This window comes from Procambarus clarkii, chromosome 45, assembly GCF_040958095.1.
Source record: "Procambarus clarkii isolate CNS0578487 chromosome 45, FALCON_Pclarkii_2.0, whole genome shotgun sequence".
Taxonomy (NCBI): Eukaryota; Metazoa; Arthropoda; class Malacostraca; order Decapoda; family Cambaridae; genus Procambarus; species Procambarus clarkii.
This window is the reverse complement of record NC_091194.1, coordinates 18,683,999-18,706,508: the sequence shown is the minus strand read 5'-3', so window position 1 is coordinate 18,706,508 and position 22,510 is coordinate 18,683,999. Positions and strand designations below refer to the sequence as shown.

General features: G+C 46.4%; 1 protein-coding gene across 4 annotated transcripts in view; it reads left to right on the top strand.

Moving 5' to 3' along the window:
* The window catches only part of LOC123769729 (MPN domain-containing protein), a 110,029-nt gene that overhangs the window by 67,881 nt on the left and 19,638 nt on the right, over positions 1-22,510 (top strand). For 3 of the 4 annotated variants that reach the window (XM_045760954.2, XM_045760956.2, XM_045760953.2), the window contains 6 exons: positions 490-659; positions 996-1,037; positions 1,198-1,318; positions 3,680-3,807; positions 4,123-4,280; positions 18,748-18,840. In XM_045760954.2, coding sequence (XP_045616910.1) covers positions 490-659; positions 996-1,037; positions 1,198-1,318; positions 3,680-3,807; positions 4,123-4,280; positions 18,748-18,840 — 712 coding nt within the window. The remainder of the gene's footprint in view (positions 1-489; positions 660-995; positions 1,038-1,197; positions 1,319-3,679; positions 3,808-4,122; positions 4,281-18,747; positions 18,841-22,510) is intronic. The other variant, XM_045760955.2, reaches the window with a different exon arrangement.

Sequence of the window (22,510 nt, the reverse complement as noted above, 5' to 3'; positions counted from 1 at the left end):
ATAATTGCATATTGAAACAATATGACTTTTTAAATTTAGTTTAAAAAGTCCCAGATGAATTAACTTTTGGCAAATTTCAGTATTTTAATTTTTTGTTCAGTAAATAATTAAACATTACTAAATAACCTAAGATTATTGAAAACTGAGGTATTAAGGGGTAAAAACAGTTAAGAAAACAAATCTGAGGGTAAACATGGAGCTGTAAAAAAGCAAATATGGTAAATTGCCTGTTTAGTTTTCATCAGTTATCAAATTACAAGAGGTAATGTGAAATGTGTGTGATCCCAAGACTATAATGATTCAAGATGAATAACATTATATGATGTCTTAAGAAAATGTTACTGGTATGTAAAGTATTCTGTTGACCCAGTCATAAAATGTTGTCCTAGAAGGAAATGTGATGGTATTGGGTTGACAAATATATGGTGGAAATTGATTAGCATGGAATTGTAAAGATTATATACCTGTACAGCCTTAACTGTTTTTCAGTGACATGAACACGATGGTTGAATTAACTTCATTCCAATCTCTGGGACGAATGCAGCCCTTCACAGTCACTATGTCATCGTCAGCCATGGCTATGATTGATATCCACGCTCACCTCACCACATCGGAGGTTGTTGGATACCTGGCAGGGCAGTGGGATGTCACGAATCATAGTGAGTAATTGAAGGTCATGCTGCTATTGCCTTTTAAGACAATTACAGTACTTCTAAGTCTTGCAAAGGAAAATAAAAAGCAAAAGTTGAAGTCAGAAACATGATTGTATATATGCTTGTAGTCCTCATCCAACAGTATTGTGTTCATGACAGCTGCCATTATCAGATGCATCAGTAACTGTTTCTCTATCTCATTTGATATCTTTTTAGTTTTCACTTCCCGTCCTCCCACTCCTCCTTTTTCGTATTTTTTTTTTTTATCTTTTCCTAATCTTTCCTGATTGTGAATACTTCCTAAGGCAACTCTGATCTATTCCACATGTTCTTTTTTCTCAGTGCAAACAAGTGGTAACTGCCATGCTTTTGTGATGACCACAAGTATGTAGATTCGTCAACACGCATTTAAAGTTTTTCTTGGTAGTCGTAACTCTTACATATGTGGATATAGTTAGTAGTTGAAATGTTTTAGAGAAAATTTGTTATATACAAGTTGCAAATTCCATTCATGATAATGCTCTTACTGATTCATCTTTTGCAGACTTGATAGTGTCTCACGCCTTACCAGTGCGGTGCCGGTTGGGAGATGGGGAGAAAGGCAGAGTAGTTGAACAGGCGCTGTATGCCGAGATGGAAAAACTGAATTTATCGCTTGTTGGATGGTAGGTATGAGCAAGAAGTGAGTGTATATTGCTATAAAAACTTAAAATTGACTCTACGTTACCTACCATTCAACACCTAATGTATCTCTTGTTGGGATGTATTTCAATCTGTCCTCTCACATAATAGACTACATTTTGATGTGAAGATTGCCAAAGGTCAAATTCAAAGACCAAAGAGCCAGAGTTCAACCCCTGCAAGCACAACTAGGTGAGTACAAAGGTACTATAAATTATAGCGGCTTCCAAAAATTCATGTTTTTTATGAGTGGTTAATAGGTTAGGTTTAAGCATTTTAGTACACCATTTTCTGTCCTTTGTGGCAACTCGAGAGGAAACAGGCTGGATAGTTAGTCAAATTTTTTTAACACTTAAAAAAAAAAGTAGCAAAATAGTCGATGTGCCTGTTTTAAAAACAGATAACAGTATATGGTTAATTTTAATTATTTTAGTTTCAGTGGGAACAGGAAGCTGTGTATATACTGTGTGACATGATCTAAAATAGAGCAGTAACTATTCTGGCAGGTGTTGTGCCAAACTCACATGAATAAAAAAAAATGAAATAAAACTGCTGGTATTTTTTACTGTGTGCCAATTGTGGACAAAAAACAAGTGAATAAAAACTTTATACATTTAATATAACAAAAAAAAACTTTAATTTTACACAAAATGATAAGTAAAAATTAATAAAAACAAAACCCCTTATTCGCTTGGCTTAAACACAATAAAAAAATATATACATGTAAATTTAACGTTAATAACAAAGGTTAAGGTAAACTTATACAAAATGCTATGTGCATCTACCGTCACTTGTAAGTGAGGATAGATGTGGAAGCAATGAGCACTAGAAGGGTAATATGCTGTGCTGGATGCTGGCAAGCCTTTATATTTGAGTGGTGACGTCATTTTAGCACGAATGCTGGAGTTGTAGACGAGAAGCCGGCAAGATAACGACCATCGTGATAGTTTGTCTGGTGTTGAGTGAACTGGCGAGACGGCAAGTGGGCTGTCTCTCGTGGAAGGTAGGGTGGAAGGGAGGGGGGAAGGTGTGTCTAAACAATACATTTTGGCATGTATTGTTGTTGTTGAAGTTGAGTCTTGATGTTGGAGCATGCTGATGTGTAGGTGGTAAGGAACAGGCCGAATCTATTGCTATGCAGAAGATAACCGTAACAACTGCATATGTTTCTGGCTTGTGTTGAGGTCCCCCCCAAGGTCGAACTACTGACCCTCCCCAGGATGCAACCCCACAACAGTTGTATAACTCCCAGGTGCCTATTTATTGCTAGGGTTACAGAGGCATTAGCTGACAGGAAACATTTCTGCTCAACCATTGAGCTCAACCATTTCTGTCCTGCTCAGGAATTGAACCTGGGATTCCCCAATTGTGAGTTGAGAATGAGTTCAACTGCACTAAAAAAAATTTGAGTAGTGAGTTTTGGCCAGTCAAAATGCCGAATGTCTCCATAAATGTTGTTTTTATCCTGTTAATACAAGATACCATAAAGGGTCCCGGTAGGACAGTCGGGTTTGTTCTCAACTCACAAGTGAGAATTCCTGGTTGGAATCTCGGACAGGAAGGACAGGCTTCTTCAAGAAGTGCTGGACCAACCGGGCTGTGCTGGATAATGTGGGCCTGCTAGCCACTCCAAGCAACAGCCTGTTGGACCAGGCTCACACAAGTCAAGCCTGGCCTCGGGCCAGGCTTGGGGAGTAGAAGAACCCCCATCAAGCAGTGACAGAAATTGTTGGGCATGTTTCCTATCACTTAATCCCTCTGTCCACCTGGCAGTAAATAGGTACCCCATGAGTTAATCAGCTTGTTATGGGGGTTGCATCCTGGGAAGGGTCAGTAATTTGACCGCAGTTGGGGGGGGGGAGTGAACTTGAAATAAGCCTAACATGTAGTGTGTATATATATAAATTGACTGTCTGTCCCCTGACACAATGAATTATTAAAATCTTGACCTAGAGCAACAGTGTGGGTCATGGGGAAAGTAATAGGCCTGTAGTACAGTGGCTTATGTCTTCGACTCACAATTGAGGATCCTAAGTTCAATCCCTGAAATAAGAAGACAGAAATATAATTGGGCATGTTTTCTTTCACCTGATTTTGCCTGTTCACCTAACAGTAAATAGGAACCAGGGAGTTAGGGAAATGTTGTGGGTTGCATTCTGTAGGGTGGATTGATAAGTCTAAATGCAGGCTTCCAGTCCCCGATAATGGGAATCATGAATCTGTCAGACCTCGGTTACCCTAAATTATTTTTTGAAACTTTTCTCTCAAAAAGTAGCATATGGGCTGGTGGAGTATAACTACTACTAGAATCCTCTCCAGGTAAAACCTTAATGGAATTTTTTCAGGTATCACTCGCATCCGTTCTCCCCTCCACTTCCCTCGCTGAGAGATATAGACTCTCAGCTGGAGTACGAACTGAAGATGAAAGGCTCAAATGATGCAAGTTACACGCCTTGTATTGGAATTATAATTTGTGAGTTACAGTATATACCTATTCATATAATTGTTAGTAGGGTTGAAAAGCTATTGACTTTAAAAGTCAGTCAGTCTAGCATGTATTGTTAATAATAATGCTGTGAGATAATACACATTACTGAGATTGTACACGCACTACTGATTGGACCATGATGGGCTAAAAGTAACTCATTTATCACAAGGCCATCAGCAGTGAGTATGCCTGGGAAGTTCAGGGATGTGGGTGATTGATCCCACTAGATGTCCTCAATATTTTTCCATAGATATGTCTCATCCTTGTGATTTCATCTTGCAATAATGCTGTCTTCTTTAGCACCGTATGTACGAGGTGGAGGCCAGGGAACGACAACGAGTGGATTTTGGGTGATGCCACCACCAGAACACAAGCCTCAAGAATACGGACGACCCATGAGCATTCAGTTCACCATTGTGCAGGATGCTTTCATTCCAAAGGATGCTCTCTATCATGTGGTGAGTTATGTATAATATTAGGGTACTGTCATATGGTGGTGTTACCTCCTTGATTCACAATCTTGGATCTCAGATTGGTTCAGGCCTCAGTTGGGAAGAAGTGACTGGGCATGTTTCCTTTCTCCTGATGCCTCTGTTCACCTAGCAGAAAAACAGGTACAGTACTTGGGAGATAAACAATTGTTATGAGTTGCATCCTGGGAAAGGTCGGTATTTATTCTAAGGCAAGGTTGGCAAACCTATAGCACACATGCCCAGGGTGGCATGCGAGCAAATTTTTATGGCATGCAGCATCTAATGCGGCTATTTGATTTTTTAAACCCTCACCAATAGTAAAAAATTATTACAGGCATACCTCAGAATAAGAGTTTAATCCGTTCCTGGAGACGCCTCGCCTTCCGAAAACTCGCATTCCGAAGTTAATTTCCCCATAAGAAATAAAGGGAAATGAATTAATCCGTTCCTGACTACCCCAAAAACCCCACATCAAACTAAATTTTTATACCTAATTTACCTAATTCATCTAAATAAACCTACAAAACTGTGTTCCAGTTATTACTTACCTTGCTGTCGAGTGCTGTAGGCGTATGGAAGATGGTGAGGAGGGGGGAGGAGGAGAGGAGTTACTGTTTGGAAGGGGAGTCCCCTTCCATAATCACATCACATAACCCCATGCCTTGTAACACTATGGATACCACTTCTCTTTCTAAATTTTTCAAACCAGCCCCTGCTTGCCTTAAACTCTTTCTTATCTGCATCACTCGTTGCAGGGGTATTCTTTAGAAGGTCTTCGTGCAACACCCTGGCTTTCTCACAAATAATGGCCTCCGAAACACTATCACCCCTCAACTCCTTGTCGTGTATCCAAATTAATAACAACTTTTCCACTTCTTCAAGTATTTGTGGTCTTTGTGCCGTTAATGTTCTTACTCCTTTTGCCACTTTAGCACCCATAATCTTATTTTTCTTCTTAAGTATAGTGCATATTGTTGATGTGGCTTTGTTGTACTGCCTACAAAGTTCAACAACATGTGTACCGTTCTCATGCTTCCGAATGATCTCTTGTTTCTCCTCTATTGTCATCCTCACATGAGCTTTCTGGCCTTTATCCTTACCACTGACTTTCTTGGGACCCATGGTGAGATATATAATAACAAATTGTATAGACAAATCACCAAAAATCCAACAAAACACTGAAAATCCGCGAGAAGAATTGATGTGGGGGTAGTCACTGAGCGCGAGACAATGGTAAACTGAGGGGCGGAGGGGCGACGATCGCCGAACCACCACGCGCTAGGTCGGCCTGTACGCGTATCAACAAACTCGCGTCCCGAAGTAACCCTCGCCTTCTGAGACAAATTTTTGGAGTAAATACTGCTCGCCTTCCGAAAACCTCGCATACAGGGACAATCGCATTCCGAGGTACCACTGTATTGTTGTTATCCATTATTATTGTTAATAATTTTACTTCTTTGGAATTACTAGTTATTAATAAAATAAATTCCTAAAGTTGTACCAGTTAAAACTGCCCAGAAGAGTTATTTTCTGTGCAGGAAGAAAACGTGCGCTTACAATGAGGTACTTATTTATTAAGTATAAAATTCTTAAATATTACGATTATAAGTAAATATTATAAAAGTAAATGCAGTGGAACCTCGAATAATGAATTTAATCCGTTCCGGCACCGAGCTCGTTATGTGAAACGATTGTCTTTCAAAACAAATTTCCCCACTTAAAATAATGGAAATCAAATTAATCCATTCTATCACCGAAAAACATCAATATGATATTCAATGTTTTAAATAATGGAGCAGCCTACCTTACATACACTGAACAAACCTTTATGACATTTGTCTTTCTTCAAATTTGTTACATTTATTTTCTGGGGGGAGCCCCGTCGGCTCCCCGGAGCTATCCCAGGCTGATATGCTAATATCAGACTTTGGCATCAGTCATGTGTATGGAGTTCTTAGGCCTACCGGGGACCACGGCCAGAACCGGGTCCCCTCAGAGAGGCAAGGGGAGCAATGGCCTATAGAAGCCCCCGTGTGGTTGGAAGCATTCTATGTCTACCATCGACCGGAACAGGCACCCAGAAAGGTAAGCGCCTCAAAACAAACCCCTATTCTGGTTAAAATTGCTACCAAAAACCGAACTAGTGGATAGAACTCCCCAACCGAAAACAAGCAAACTAGTGTGACGTCACACACCGCCGCGCCGCTGTCTGCGCAGCTCCCCCCTCCCCGGGAGGGGGAGCCCCAGACCCCCCGCGCCGGCTACCCACACCTCAGTTCTTGAGGCTGATGCTATAGGCGATGGTCGTATGCTCTGGCTCCGGTGTCGCTACTGCACTGTGCTTTGCGAGTGGTTGTTTCAGGACCGTCATATCATGCCTAACACTGTTGCTTCGTATCGTGCGGCGCTGGCGGAGCCGCTTCAGCTTGCTTTCAGTATCGATGTTACGTCTGCGCCGTTTCGCAAGCTGTCTCGTGCCTTGTTTCACCTCCGGCCTGCTCATGCGTCGCCTGAGCCGTCCTGGTCTTTGGACAGAGTGCTCGCTTTCCTTTCGTCTCCTCGTTTCGTTGTGGCCCCTTCGGTCCAGGATTGTTTTTCCAAGGCACTTTTCTTGTTGGCTTTGGCCTCTGGGGGTCGGGTAGGGGAGCTTCATGCTCTCCTCCGGCGCAGGGGTTTCTGCTCTTTTGGTCGTGGTGATTGTTTTGTTCGTTTGCAGCCGTCTCCTTCTTTTCTGGCGAAGAATGAGACTGCTGCGTTCCGGAGGGGTCCATGGGTGGTTGATGCTTGGTTGGTCAGGCCAGGGGTGCATCATGTTTTGTGTCCGGTTGTGGCGCTTCGCCGTTATTTGCGCGCCACAGCTTCTGTGTCCAGGGACGCGCTGTGGGTTGATCCGGTTTCCCTTCTTCCCTGTTCGCGGGTTCGGGTCTCTCAGGTCGTCCGCAGGGTTATTAAGTCCAGCCAGCCTGCGGTCTATCCCCGTACCCATGACGTTCGTAAGTTCGCGGCTCTTGCTGCCGTCTTTGGGAATATGTCTTTGTCTGATATTCGGGCGCGGGGATTTTGGCGGTCGAACAGGGTCCTGGCTGCTCGTTACCTTGTGAATGTCCCTGGGCCTCGTCGGGCCTGTGTTGCTTTGGGTCGGCGGTTGCAGCCAGTTGTCTCGGCTTCGAGTTGAGGGGTGAGCGACGACCGCCTCCCGGGTAAGTCCCTCTTTTTTCTGTCTGTGGGTAGTTAGCTCCGGGGAGCCGACGGGGCTCCCCCCAGAAAACCAGCGTTGAATGTAATGAAACGCCATTTTCTGGGTGAGTCCTGGAGGCTCCCCGGCATCCCTGCCTCCCTCCGGTCGGCGGTTTTTCGCGTTTTTGACATCCAGCCTCAAGAACTGAGGTGTGGGTAGCCAGTGCGGGGGGTCTGGGGCTCCCCCTTCCCCCTCCCGGGGAGGGGGGGAGCTGCGCAGACAGTGGCGCGGCGGTGTGTGATGTCACACTAGTTTGCTTGTTTTCGGTTGGGGAGTTCTATCCACTAGTTCGGTTTTTGGTAGCAATTTTAACCAGAATAGGGGTTTGTTTTGCGGTGCTTACCTTTCTGGGTACCTGTTCCGGTCGATGGCAGACATTCAATGCTTCCAACCACACAGGAGCTTCTATAGGCCATTGCTCCCCTTGCCTCTCTGAGGGGGCCTGGTTCTGGCCGTGGTCCCCGGTAGGCCTAAGAACTCCATACACATGACTGATGCCAAAGTCTGACATTAGCATATCAGCCTGGGATAGCTCCGGGGAGCCTCCGGGACTCACCCTGAAAATGGCGTTTCATTACATTCAACGCTGGTTTTTTTCATTTTTTTCAGTGCAAAAGGTTTACTCGGTGTTTGTCGGGTAGGCTGCTCCATGTTTCTTAAAAAACAAAAACAAAAATGAAACATTTTGAAAAACAGAACAAATGTCAAAAAGGTTCGTTCGGTGTTTGTCAGGTAGGCTGCTCCATGTTTCTTAAAAAAAAAAAAAAAAATATGAAAAAAATTGAAAAATGAACAAATGTCATAAAGGTTCGTTCAGTGTTTGTCGGGTAGGATGCTCCATAATGACAATCTTTCTTTCGTTCGTATGTGTTAAATTTTTGTATTTTTCATTTATTTATTATAATGGAGCAGCCTACCCGACTAACACTGAACGAACCTCTATGGCATTTGTCTGTTTTTCAATTTTTTTTTTTTTTTTAAGAAATGTGGAACAGCCTACCTGACAAACACTGAATGAACCTTTTTGACATTTGTTCTATTTTTTAAAAAATGTCATTTTTTCTTATTCTACAAAAATAAGTCAATGCTTTACAACATCACAGCAGTCACCCCTTTACATCCCAGCATCATTAGCATCTTTAAACAAAAAAATATTTTATTTGCTTCGTTGGAGGCGTCTGAGAATGTGCGAGAAGCAGCAGGAACGTACTATGTGGTTTTCTCGTTAATCAAACGAGCGCTCACCAATCAAGACAAATTGTCGGCGATCGGCGAGCTCGTTATTCACAATGCTCGTAAATTGAGGCGCTCGTCACACGAGGTTCCACTATATTTAATGTATAAATAAGCATATATGTATAAGTATAAATGTAAGTATATAAGTATTACATGTGTATAAATGTAAGTATAAGTATTACAAAAGTATAAATGTAATTACTATATTTACATTTATATTTTTCTCCGGTTAACAAGAGAAATTAATTGTGCCTTTATTATTACATTTATGAATAAGTGAATTAAAGATTGTTAATTACAAATTGCATGTTCCTAGTCAATTGTACATTCTTGCCGTAACTCATTTGAACAGTGTAAGTTTATGCTTAGTAACCCTAAACATGTTCTTGAATAATTATTTGCTAGATAAGTTACCGCAGCTAAAATAGTGTATCACTTTGGGGGTTCCAGTGGAGCAACGCCCCCCCCCCCCCCCAGATGACACAAGGGTGTATCCAAGGAGTGGATGTCCTAAGTGTACCCTGTGACTGCTGGATTGCACCCCCACTTAGAGAAAATGATAAGCTGGGGGTCTAGGGAGGTGGGGGTGGGATTTTTTGCTTGTGGAGCAGGCAGTGACTGAAGGTGAACTGAAGTTGTGTCTTCCGCTGCCCACATTTAAGTACCCCTGACTTGTTGTACGTGTGGTGCCTGACTCAATCCGCTGAACTTGTTTTCTTCCACCAGAAATTTCTCCACTTTCTTTCAAGCAGTGTCCATTTATTGCCTAAATAGACCTCTTTATAAGTGCTTTCAAGCATTTTGTTCTTGTTCTCCATAAAGAATGACAAATACAAATATAATAATAAAACATAATCTTCTTAAGGTTCTGATAGGCATGCATGATAATGTTTTTAGAAGATTATTTTAGAAGACTAGATTTTGGCCTCAGGCTCTCAAAAAGGTTTGCCACCCATCCTATAGGGACCTTGGTAAGTCTAAGTACAGGCTTCCTGTCCCCAACAATGAGAACTATACAATGCTTTCTCCCAATGTTGTGAAAAACAAGCTCCTCTACTGGAGCAATTTTCCTAAATTGCACATCTCAATAAAAATATGTAAACAGAAATTAGTTGATCAGTAGATAACTATAAAATTAGGCAGATAATGTGAAAGATTAATAATATTTAATGGCTTAGTAGTTCATTAGATGTTTTGTTAAGCAATTAGAGAAGTAAATAAAATATAGGTGGGCCCTTGATTTGTGCAGGCAGCCTTTCATTTGTGTTGGAAGCCCTTGATTTGTGCAGGTGGCCCTTGATTTGTGCAGGGGGCCCTTGATTTGTACGGGTGACCCTTGATTAGTGCGGATGACCCTTGATTTGTGCGGGTGGCCCTTGATTTGAGTGGGTGGCCCTTGATTTGTGCAAGTGGCCTCCTTAATTTGTGTGGGCAACTCTTGATTATTTTTTAAGATATTTTATGAAAATTTGGGAAGAGTTGGGTACAGCTAAGTTTTTTCGTTTTAGGTCATTCTGTATTATAAAATGGGTATTTCCCAAGTAAAAATATGTTTGTTCATGTTTTATATTCATTAGCAACATTTCTTTATGGAAAACATTTTATATATGTATGTTTTGCAGTTGTAATTGTAGTTGCAATCTGTATAAATAAAAATGGAAATGTTCGTTTGTTCATAATCGTTAATCTCCAAAAGTTCTTCACCGATTGCTTTTAAATTTTCACACATCATTCCATTTGCATCCGAGCGGGTTTTTATATACATACTATATAGGTGTCATGTCTGTGACAGGAAAAAAATATGATTTTCTGGGGGGAGCCCCTACGACTCCCTGGAGCTTACCAGGCTGATATGCTAATGTCAGACTTTGGCATCAGTCATGTGTATGGAGTTCTTTGGGCCTACTGGGGACCACGAGCCAGAACCTGGCCCCCTCTAGAGAGGCAAGGGGAGCAATGGCTTATAGAAATCCCCGTGTGGTTGGAAGCATCCTATGTCTGCCATCGACCGGGTCAGGCACCCAGAAAGGTAAGCGTCCCAAAACAAACCCCTATTCTGGTAAAAATTGCAACCAAAAAGCCGAACGAATGAATAGAACTCCCCAAAACAAAAACTTGCAAACTAATATGATGTCACCCGTCACCGCACTGCCATCTGCGCAGCTTCCTCCTTCCCGGGAGGGGGAAGAGGGATCCCCAGACCTCCTGTGCTGGCGATCCACACCCCAGTTCTTCAGCTGTGATGCTAAAGGTTGAGGTCATGTGCTCTGACTCCGGTGGTTGTTTCAGCACTGTTCCTAGCGTGTGGTGACTGTCTTTTAGGTGGTGCATGAGCCGGGAGTGATTCTCCAGTACTCGGGCTGCATGCGCCTAGGGTTTCCTTCCCTAGGTGCCTTGTAACTACTGCCCTTGGGGCTTGGGGTTCCCTTCCACAAGTCCCTTGGGTTCTGCCCCCTGCTAGGCCGTTTACTGCTTGGTTTTCGGCTGCCCTTTGTGTGATAGGGTGTTCTATCTCTCTTGTTCACCTTGGGGTAAGGGGTGGTTTGTTCTGGTGGGGCGCAAGGTGCTGGGCAGCTTGTTTTCACCAATCATAGCGGCTGGCTCTGTTCCGTCTGGGTACGCTGTCCTCATGCGGGGTTTTCTTTTTCTTTTTGTTTGTGTACCTGCTGGGGAAGGGGGGGATCTGCCTTGGTTCTTTCCCCCTTTGTATCGAGTACTCTTCCTTTTCTGGTGGTTCCCCCTGCTAGGTCCCCGTGAGTGTACACGTCCCGGGGGTTCAGTTCTTAGAAAGTTGTTTGGTAGATTTGGGCGCCGGTTAGTAGTACCCTGCCTGGGATTACCTGAGCGCGAGTCCTCTTATAGTAAACGCTCAGGACCCTGGGAATCCCCTAGGGGAAGTGTGGGGTCCGATGGATGTGACCCCGGAGTCCCCTCTCACTTCGAGCGAGTTTGTGGGTTGCTCTGTCCCCTTGTCTCAGGGTGACTCTCACGGTCTTGCCTCCGTCTGCTGCCTATGAGGTCGGTGGCACCTTCGGCCCTGAGTTCTGCGAGTTTTGTTACTTGTTTGTGGCTCAATTACCCTGACTTATGCTGACTATGCAGGTACAGGCAGCACAGACGGGCATTGCAGGTTGAGTTTCGTGGTGGCAACGCTCGGTGGTGGTTGCTCTCCGGAAGCCCCGAGGCTGCCCCGTTTTGTTTGGCGTGTCGGGGCTTGGGGTTGTTGGTTGCTTCGTTTTCCTTCCACGCCCCCTTGTCTTTTCCCTATTGTGGTCTAGTCTGGTCCCCCCCCTTTCCTCCCTGCATCCGGGTTTTTACCATTGTGGGTTCGGGGCGGGGCCTCGTTGGTTTTGAGACTCGGGCGGTCTCGGGGAAGTCCCCTTGCGGGGTAGTGATGGGGGCATGTGAGCCTGTTCCTCCAGCCGTGTTGTATGAGTCTGCCAGTGGGCTCCCTTCCTTAGTACTTTTGCGGCTGCCCCAGTTTTTTCTTGTGAAGCCGGGGCTTTGGGAGGACGGCTAGGCCCCGGGGCCTGCTGTGTGGTTTCCCGGGGCTGGAGAGGGGCTGTCTTGATGGGCCTCGGGCCCCATTTGACCCCGCCAGGGTTGTTCTACCCTCTGAGCGAGGCTTGTGGTTCAACGAAGTGGGGTTCTTCCTTCCCCCCTCTCCGTACAAGTTGTTGGGCGTCGACCCCTCCCCGGGCTCGTTTCCTTGTCACTTGAGTCCGCTGGTTTCATCCTGCTGGTGGGTGCTCTTTTCTGTTTATTCCCCACTCTTCTTGGGACGGAACTTCCCCATCATGTTCCCCTCTTCGTGGGGGTTCTGCATGACTTTTGGTCTCGAGTGTGGCTGTGCTTTTGTGTGTCTTTATGATTTGTGCTTGCTTCTGTGGTTCTCGAAGGTCCAGGAAAGTTTTTCGCTACTTCCCGTATTATTGGAACGTCTGTCGTCTTTTGATGTGGCTTCCCTCTGGTCCTATCTAGGGCTTGTTGGTCCTCTTCCAGGCTTATTCTTGGTTTTCGGTCCTGTCTCGATCTTTTGTTCCTGTATCTTTTCTCAGTGCTCGGTCTCTGCACTGTTTGTTTCTTTCCATACTCCTTGTCCGGGATGCCGGATTGGGCTACTTGTAGCCCAATTTGGTTGCCGGAGGTTCCTTGTCTTCATTGAGTACACCAGCTATGTATGTTGCTGCTTCCTGTTGTTTGGCTCCTGTTCCCATGAGCTGGGCTGTTTCTGCTCCTGTGCAAATTCCTCGAGTCACTAACTGTTTGGGCTACTTTTCTTGTGAAGTAGTTCTAGTTGGCACCTTCCCACCGGGCAGGTTGTGCGCGTGCGCAGTGGGAGTTTGTTTTGGTCTGGGCGGTGTACTCCCCTAATTGTGCTTGCAGGGGTTGAGCTTTGGCTCTTTAGTCCCGCCTCTCAACCGTCAATCAACTGATGTACAGATTCCTGAGCCTACTGGGTTTGCACAAGTGCTGGTGTTTTCCATCCTTTTCTCTTGGGGTGCTTCGCCTTTAGCTCTTCTCCAGTCTGTGCCCCATGGCTACTGGGGTGTTCTGGCTTGCAGCTATAGGGAGGGCGCCAGAGTTTTCCCCGTGTTATGGGTGTGGGGCGCCTCCTTCGCCTCTCCCCTCCCTTTCTGCATGTGAGACTCTGGCCTTCCTCCTCTGGCGGTGCTCCCGGAATCTTCTCGGCTACGTTGTGTCGTGACACGTTCGTGCCTATGTTCTGCAGGTGAGTTTATGAGGCCTGGCGTCTTTTTCGGCGAGGCGTTGGTTCTTGGTCTTTGAGGTGCAAATGTGTGAACGACAGAACACATGTGCGTGCAGGGGGGCCCTCTTGGCCCATCGGTGCAGCTTCTCATTGTACCCATCCAGTCCCACTCGTATGCATGTCCAACCCATGCTTGAGTCAGTCCCGAGGCTCGACCTCCACCAGGTTACGCGGTACAATGGTGGTGGTGACAGTTATGAGGTACATGTTACTATGTCAGGATGTTATGTGGTGACATTTTGATGCAGTTTTGTTACTGGGGATGCATGTTGGGGTTGTTTGTGGCGTTTTGTTTGGCCCTTGCGTGTTTTCCTCCTGGGGGCCTTCCCAAAATTTTTTTTGTTAACTTTTGCTCCGAAGGGCGAGTTTATTGGGCTAAAATGTTGTATTTTCTTATGTGCTGCTGTGTCCACTCATCCTGCGAGTGGACATACTGCCATAGTGGCGTGTTCAACACTCCCCAATAGGAGGAGAACCCACTGGGTTGTTCATCCTGTCACTTGTACCCGGACGCAGCTGGGACTTGCTTCACTGTCTCCAGTGACCAGCTCCTCAGACAAGGCAGAGGCATTAGCCTCTGGTTGACAGTCTGTCAACCCTTGGAATCTTACCTTGTTTGTCTGTGCTATTTGTTACAATGATTTTCTCTGGGTCACTCATGCCTTGCCTGCCTTGCAGTGCCTGGCTTAACCCTTCCAGATACGTTGGGTTCTCTCTACTCCCCTAGTTGTCTCCACCTAGTTGTGCTTGCTGGGGTTGAGTTTTGGCTCTTTGGTCCTGCCCCTCTGTCACTCACCTGCCATTTACAGGGCCTCTATGCTTGTTGTGCTTCCCTCATTGTGTTTGCGGGGGTTGCGCTCTGGGGTTTTGGTGTCTTCTGTCGTTCGGCTTGGGTCCAGCTTCCTGAGTTTACTGGGCTCTGTTGTATCTGCACTTGACTCTGTGTGCAGAGTCAAGTGCAGATACAACAGAGCCTTCCTCCTTCCTCATGCATTCCATTTGTCTCCTACTCTGACGCTGGAATCCTTCTGTCATTTCTTTTGCTTATTGGGCATCCGTTCTGCCTGTGTCCCCTGGTACGTGTGCCCCTTGTGTTTCTTGGTCTGTCTTTGTCTACCCTCTCATTTCCTCTGGGTCTTGCTTGTGGTGGTAGTGGTGTCCCCTCTGGTTCTTCGGTCTCCCACTGTGGTGCAGTTTGCTTCCCGTTGTCTCCTCTTTGCTCATACCCCTTGGTTTGGGTGCTGGTCTGGTGGCGCCCCTTGCACTTTTTTCGGTTTGGTCTTGTGTTGGGACCTGACCAACGACTGTGTGTTGTTGGCTTGCCTTTCGTTCCCGTTTGCTGCCTGCCTTTTGGCTCTCCTTTGCCAGGTTTGGATTTCTGGTTCCTGTCTTTCCCTACCTGTTGGCTTTTTCCGCGTTTCGCAGTGTCCCTTCTTCCGTGTCTCAGTCGGGGCCGTGGTCTCGGATCTCCTGACGTGCTCGCTGGCATTGGGATTTTTTCTGTACGGCTGACGTTCCTTCTCCTCCTTTGCTGGTTTGGGTTTCCGGCTCTGCCTGTTCGGTGGTCGCACCCGAGATCTTCCTGCGGGCTCCGCCTCTTCTATGGCTTGTTTGGTCCATGGCAGGGCTGGTTCGGCTCTGCCTGGAGTCTCGCTTTCTGGTGGTGGTCAGGTGGCTTTGTTGATGGTGTCCCACCTGCGTGCTTCTTCTTGGCGGCAGTGTGGGGTATTTTGGCGGTCCTTCCTTTTTCCTTCTGTCCCTTCTTAAGTAGCTGTATTTTGTTGGTGTAGTCTTGTCCTTCTTTTATGAGGGTTCGGGGCCGTCATTTTGCTGCATACTGTCGCCTCATTTTGTGTGGCGCTGGCAGAGCCGCTTTCACTTGCGTTCGGGGTTGACGTTACTTCTGCGCCGTTCCGCAAGCTGTCTAGTGCATTGGTTCACCTCCGGCCTGCTCATGTGCCGTCTGAGCCGTCCTGGTAGTTGGACTGGGTGCTCTTTTCTTCTCCTTGGTTTCTTGTGGCCCCTTTAGTTCTGATTTATTTCTCGGGGGCTCTTTTCCTGTTGGCATTAGCCTCTGGGGGTCGGGTTGGTGAGCTTCATGCTCTCCTCCGGCGTTGGGGGTTTCTGTTCCTTTGGTTGGAGCGATCGATTTGTTCTTCTGCAGCCTTCTCCTTCTTTTCTGGCGAAGAATGAGACTGATGCTTTCTGGAGGAGTCCCTGGGTTGTTGATGCTTTGTTGGTTAGGCCGGGGATGCGTCATGTTTTGTGCACGGTTGCGGCTCTCTGCAGGTATTGGCGTGCCACGGCTTCTGTGTCCGTGGATGCGCTTTTAGTTGATCCAGTATCCCTTCTTCCCTGTTCGCAGATGTGGGTCTCCCAGGTCGTCTGTAGGGTTATTTATTAAGGCTGGCCAGCCTGCGGTCTATCCCCGTGCCAGTGACGTTCGCAAGTTCGCGGCTCTTGCTGCTGTTCTTTGGGACTGTGTCTTGGGCAGACATTCGGGCATGGGGATTTTGGTAGTCGAACAGGGTCCTGGCTGCTTCCCGGCTCCGAACCGACTGGGGGTTTCAGGGTCGGGCAGGGTTTAGTTGGGGCTGATACTCGGGCAGCTTCGAGGGGCTGCTCCATTCAGGTTGTGAATGGAGGCATTCGAGCCTGCTCGATCTGAAAAGGCTTCCCAAAAAGGCTTCTGGGTCCTACCAGCGGCCCTTTTTTTGCTGCCTTTCCCCTGGACTCTGCCATTTCTTCAGGAGTGGAGGGCATGGAGGACAGCTCTGCCCTGGGGCCTCTGTTGCGGGTTCCTGGGGAGGTGGGGGGAGCCCGCTAGTAGTTCTGGGGCTATTTGTCCCTGCTTGTGTTTGATGCATTCTGGGCAGGTTTTTTTTTCGTCTTTCTCGACTGCTTTATTATCTCATTTGCTGGCATGTTTTCAGATCTCTTGCATCAGCTGTATCTCCTTTCGTTTTGGTGGCTATTTTCTTTTCTGTTGGTCACTTCCCCACCTGGCCGCTAGGGCGGCACTGTGGTGTGTTTGTTTACATGTGCCTGGGAGCGTGCACTCACATTTTGGGGGCATTTTTTGACCTCCTTTGGAGGTTTTATCCTCCCATTGCCATATCTCTGTTTTGTTTTTTCTTCTAGTGCATTCTGCCCTTCTCCTGTTCCTCTGGGAATGCTTGGGTGTTGGTTATTTCACCCGGTTTTGTGTTTTCTGTCTGTGTTTGAGTCTGGGCCCTGGGGTTTGGGCCCAGTGTCCCTGGCCATATGCTATGCTTGCTACCTCGCCTTTTGTCCCTCAGTTTCTGGTTGTTTTCTCTGTGGTGCTCTTCCCCGACTACGAGGCTGTCATGGTGGACGTCTTTTGGCAGGACTGGTCAAGGTGAGGTTACCTGTACCTCCTCCCCCCAGTCCAGCTGTTGCTTTGGGTTTTGGCTCGGTTAGAGTCCTACCAAGAGAGAATAATCCTCATGGTCCCTTGGGGGCTGGCTCAGAATTGGTTCCAGGCGCTGCTTGCTCGGTGTGCGAACCCGGGACGTTTCCCGCTGCTCTGCCTCTTCCAGCAGGTCGGACCAGTCCGGTACTCAGCTGGTTCGGTCTTCTCTGCTCTTCGCATCTTGTCTTTTTGACACTGGTGAGTCCCCAGGTCCACTCATTCTTTTTTCCTTTATGGGGGGAAAGCACAAAGCCGTTATGCGTGTTTATCACCATTTGTATGGTGATCAGGTGGCTTCGTTGATGGTGTCCTACCTGAGAACTTCGTCTCGGCAACAGTATGAAGTTTCCTGGCATTCTTTCTGCCATTTTCTCTCTTCATAGGTTGTCTTCAATTTCTGATCGGGTTGTCTTGTCCTTTCTGTCTTGGCTTTTTCAGGATTGTCATTTAATGCCCAATACTGAAGCCAACCTGCAGTCTATCTTCATGCCCATGACGTTAGGAAGTTTGCTGCATTGGCTGCCGTGTTTGACAACATGTTTTGAGCTGATATTCAGGTGCGGGGATTTTGGAGGTCGAACAGGGTCCTGGCCACCCGTTAGTTGATTAACATTCCTGCTCCTGGGTGTTCCTGTGTTGCTTTGGGTCACAGGTTGTAGCCAGTTGTCTCAACTTCGCGTTGAGAAGTTTGTAGTGGCCTCCTCCCAGGTATGTCCCTCTTTTCCTTATCTTTGGTTATGTAGCTTCAGGGAGCCAGCGGGGCTCCCCACAGAAAACCGGTGTTGAGTGTAATGAAACGCCATTTTTTTGGGCGAGCTCCGGAGGCTCCCTGGCAACCCTCCCTCCCTCCCTCCGGTCGGCGGTTTTTCACGTTGTTTAATGCTTAGTTTCCGAACTGGAGTGCAGGGTAGTTGGCGTGGGGAGGGCTGCACGGATGAGTGGCATGGCATTCGAAAGTGATGTTTGCTTATTTGCTTGTTTCCTTAGGGTTAGAGGGAGTTCTACCTCTGTTTGCTTTTTCTTTGTACATTTCTTACCATGTGGGGTTTATTTTGTTGTGCATACTTTTCTGGGTGCCTAACCTCAGTCGATGGCAGATAAGGAAAACCCCCAACCGCAAATTTTTTTCCAGCGCCTCCCTGGAAAAAAGGCCACCTCCAGGCCACTTTTTTTCCACCTCCCTGCAACCTCTCTGAGGAGGTTCTCAGGTTCTGGCTCATGGTCCCCAGTAGGTTAAACTCCATAGACTAATGCCCTGGGGCCAGATTCACGAAGCAGTTATGCAAGCACTTATGCAAGCACTTACGAACGTGTACATCTTTCCTCAATCTTTGATGGCTTTGGTTACATTTATTACACAGTTTATAAGCATGAAAATCTCCTAATCAACTGTTGTTATTGTTGTAAACAGCCTCCTCGTGCTACGGAGCTCATTAACTGTTTAATAATTGTAAACAAAGCCGCCAAAGATTGAGAAAAGATGTACAGGTTCGTAAGTGCTTGTGTAACTGCTTCGTGAATCTGGCCCCAGTCTAATGTATCACACATTAGCCCTGGCGCTCCAGAGAGTCTCCGGGGCTCACCCAGAAAATGGTGTTTCATTACATTCAACACTAGTTTCTTTTAAGTGATTCTAGGGCCTAACCTCTCTGACTTTGAGGGTCATTCTCATTTCAGGAACATCTCTTGAATTCACAATAGATTAGCTTTAATTTTAGATTAAAGTACAGGTATTTGATGTTATTTAATATTGCATTATTCATCTTTTGTACAGCGTGACACTGTGAAGTATTATAAGGACTGCCCCGATAGTGTTGTCTTTACCGACATATTCCAGGATCGCTTTACATATTGGGACAAATTAAAGGTAAGAACAGCAGAGTTTATTTTGGAATGAAATATCCTCAAAAGACATAGATTCCACCAGGTTAACATATTCCACTGGAATACTGGAATTCAACTCTTCTGAAACAGGCAATCTACTTAATGCATCAACTACTACATTATCCTTGCCTGGCTTAAATTCCAAATCATACTCATACTGTGAGAGTAGCAATGCTCATCGTTGAATCCTAGTACCTGTATTGGCATTAACTGGAATTTGTTTACCTCTGCCAAACAATCGTAGCAGAGGTTTATGGTCTATTCTAACAAGAATTCCAGCAGAAAATACCTCAGTTTTTTTACAGCATGTACCAAAGCTAAGGCTTCTTTGTCTAATTGGGAATGATTCTGTTTTGCAGGAGATAATTTCTTGCTAGCAAAATAGACTGCTTTTTCTGATCTACTTCCTGTAATAACACACAGACCCACCCCTATGTGGGCTGTGTTGTTATCCTCACAACTAATAACTATGGGGGTTATTAACCCCCCCCCCACAACTAATCATCTCAAGATAATGCCTACTGAGGAACCATCTATCTCCAGCTTTAACCCTTAAACTGTGCAAATTGTATATACTGTATACGATATTGGAATAAGTGGCAGAATGGCATATGTCGTATATATGCATTTTAAAGTACTTTACCATACAAGATTTAAAAGTCCCGTGGCTACACGGAGTTCACATCAGCTTCCTCAGGGCTCCGGTACAAAGACTGCGTTAGAAAAAAAAATCGTGGGCAACATTCCCGGGTGTGAAGGCATCAGTACTGAGTGAGCAACCGAGGCTGGTGCACGCAGCATGAGCTAACATCATTGCTGTTCAGCTTGTGACCACAGCATAGCCTAAAAATGGCAAAAGATGTATATATGTACCTGCTATTATTTAGCCATGATAGTATTACAGAAGAGCCTGACTGATAAAGACTGTACAATGTTCAGATATCGGTGAACACAATGCTTTTAAAGATGTTCATAGGGCTAACCACAGCACACGCTGTGCTCATGGCTGAGTGGACAGCATTTTTTTCACCCTGATGCCTCTGTTACCTAGCAGTAAATAGGTATCTCGGAGTTAGACAGCTGTTACGGGCTGCTTCCTGGGGGATGTGTGTGTGTGTGTGTGTGTGTGAAAAAACAAAATTAGTTAGTAACGGTTGATTGATTGACAGTTAAGAGGCAGGTCGAAAGAGCAGAGCTCAACCCCCGCAAGCACAACTAGGTCAATACTTGGTGAATATACACTGCCATTGTTTGGTCCATCTAAGAATCTTGAATGACTTCTCATGTTCCTTTACAAATTAAACTTGTGGAAAATTATTCATTTATAAGAGTTAGTGACCAGAATTCTGATAATAGCAGCATTGTGGTGAGACTTAGCATTGTGCATAGTAGGGTGGGAGGAGTAATTTTAGTGAGGGGTGCGGGAGGTGGCAGCGTCTGCTGACTGTACTCGCCTAATTGTGCTTGCAAGGGTTGAGCTTTGGCTCTTGGGTCCCGCCACTCAACCATCAATCAACTGGTGTACAGATTCCTGAGCCTACTGGGCTCTATCATATCTACATTTAAAACTGTGTAAGGAGTCAGCCTCCACCACATCAGTGCCTAATGCATTCCACCTGTTAACTACTCTGACATTGAAAAAGTTCTTTCTAACGTCCCTGTGGCTCATTTGGGTACTCAGTTTCCACCTGTGTCCCCTTGTTCGCATACCACCAGTGTTGAATAGTTTATCCTTGTCTACCCCGTCAATACTCCTGAGGATTTTGTAGGTAGTGATCATGTCTCCCCTTACTCTTCTGTCTTCCAGTGTCGTAAGGTGCATCTCTTGCAGCCTTTCCTCTTAACGCATGCCTCTAAGCTCCAGGACTAGTCTAATGGCATATCTCTGACATTTTCCAGCTTCGTCTTGTGCTTGACAAGGTACGGGCTCCATGCTGGGGCCACATACTCCAGGATTGGTCTTACATATGTGGTATACAAGATTCTGAATGATTCCTTACACAGGTTCCTGAATGCTGTTCTGATGTTAGCCAGTCTCGCATATGCCGCAGACGTAATTCTTTTTATGTGGGCTTCAGGAGACAGGTTTGGTGTGATGTCAACCCCTAGATCTTTCTCTCTGTCCATTTCATGAAGTACTTCATCTCCTATTCTGTATCCTGTGTCTGGCCTTCTGTTTCTGCTGCCTAGTTTCATTACTTTGCATTTACTGTGTGTGGCCACCTCTGTTATTGTCTGGACTCGACATGCCAGCTTGGTGGTTCGTTAATGTGAACACAGATGTAGATACTTATATATAACATGTGTACATAGTGTAATAACAGCACAAACAGTATGCTGAGAAGAGCCATTTTGATGAAAGAGGTGTTGGTGAGGGAGTGAGGTGCTGTCGTCTGCCAGCGACTGTGTCACTTGTCATGCACTATACTGTGGCCACTGTTTTTTGGACATACCAGCGGTGGCCAATATGTTTTTTGGACTTATCAAAGGTGGCCACTATGTTTTCTGGGAGAGGGGAAGCCCCTTCGGCTCCCTGGAGCTTACTAAGCTGATATGCTAATGTCAGACTTTGGCATCAGTCATGTGTATGGAGTTCTGTGGGCCAACTGGGGACCACGAGCCAGAACCTGGCCCCCCTCAGAGGCATGGGGAGCAATGGCCTATAGAAACCCCCTGTGTGGTTGGGAGCATTCTGTGTCTGCCATCGACTGGGTCAGGCACCCAGAAAGGTAAGCATCCCAAAACAAACCCCTATTCTGGTGAAAATTTTGCTACCAAAAGCCAAACAAATGGATAGAACTCCCCTAAAAGAAACGAGCATGACGTCACACGTCGCCGCACCGCTGTCTGCGCAGCTTCCCCCTTCCCGGGAGGGGGAAGGGGGAGCAGCAGACCCCCGCTCCGGCTATCCACCCTTCAGTTCTAAGGCTGATGCTAGAGGCAGAGGTCGTGTGCTTGACTCCAGAGTTTCCAGCACTGTGCTTTGAGTGTGGTGGCTGTCTTCCAGGGGTGCAAGAGCCAGGAGTTATTCTACAGTACTCGGGATGCATGTGCCTAGGGTTATCGTCCCTAGATGCCCTGTAAGTACTGCCCTTGGAGCTTGGGGCCACCTTCCACAAGTTCCTCGGGGCCTGCCTCTGCTGGGCCATTTTACTGCTCAGTTTTTCGGCCACCCTTTGGGTGCTTGGGGGTTTTGTCGTCCTTGTTTACCTTAGAGTAAGAGGCAGTTTGCACTGGTGCGGGGCGCCGACTCTGTTCCTTGGGGTGCGTTTTCCTCCTGCGGGGTTTTGTTTTTCTTTATGTTTTTGCCTTGTGGGGGGTCTGCCTTGTATGCCCCATTGTGCCTGGTCGTCCTGGCGGACTGTCCTTTATTTGCTTTGGAGGCTTGTCATTCCTTCTGTCATTCTCGTATGCTTGAGTGGCGCGAGGCTTCAACGGTGGTTCAGGTTTTCCTGGGGACGACCTTGAGCACCTTAATGAGTGCTTGTTTGCTCCTGCCCTTTCCCCAGGATGTTGGGATTCTGCAGCTCCATGTGCAGGTTCCCTCCCTTTCGGTTGCGTAGGTGGCCGAGGATTTGCGCACCTGGGGCCTCTTGGCTTCAGCCTTGTGCTTCTTTTCCCTCCCGGAGCTGTTTTCGGACTGGCTTGGGTAG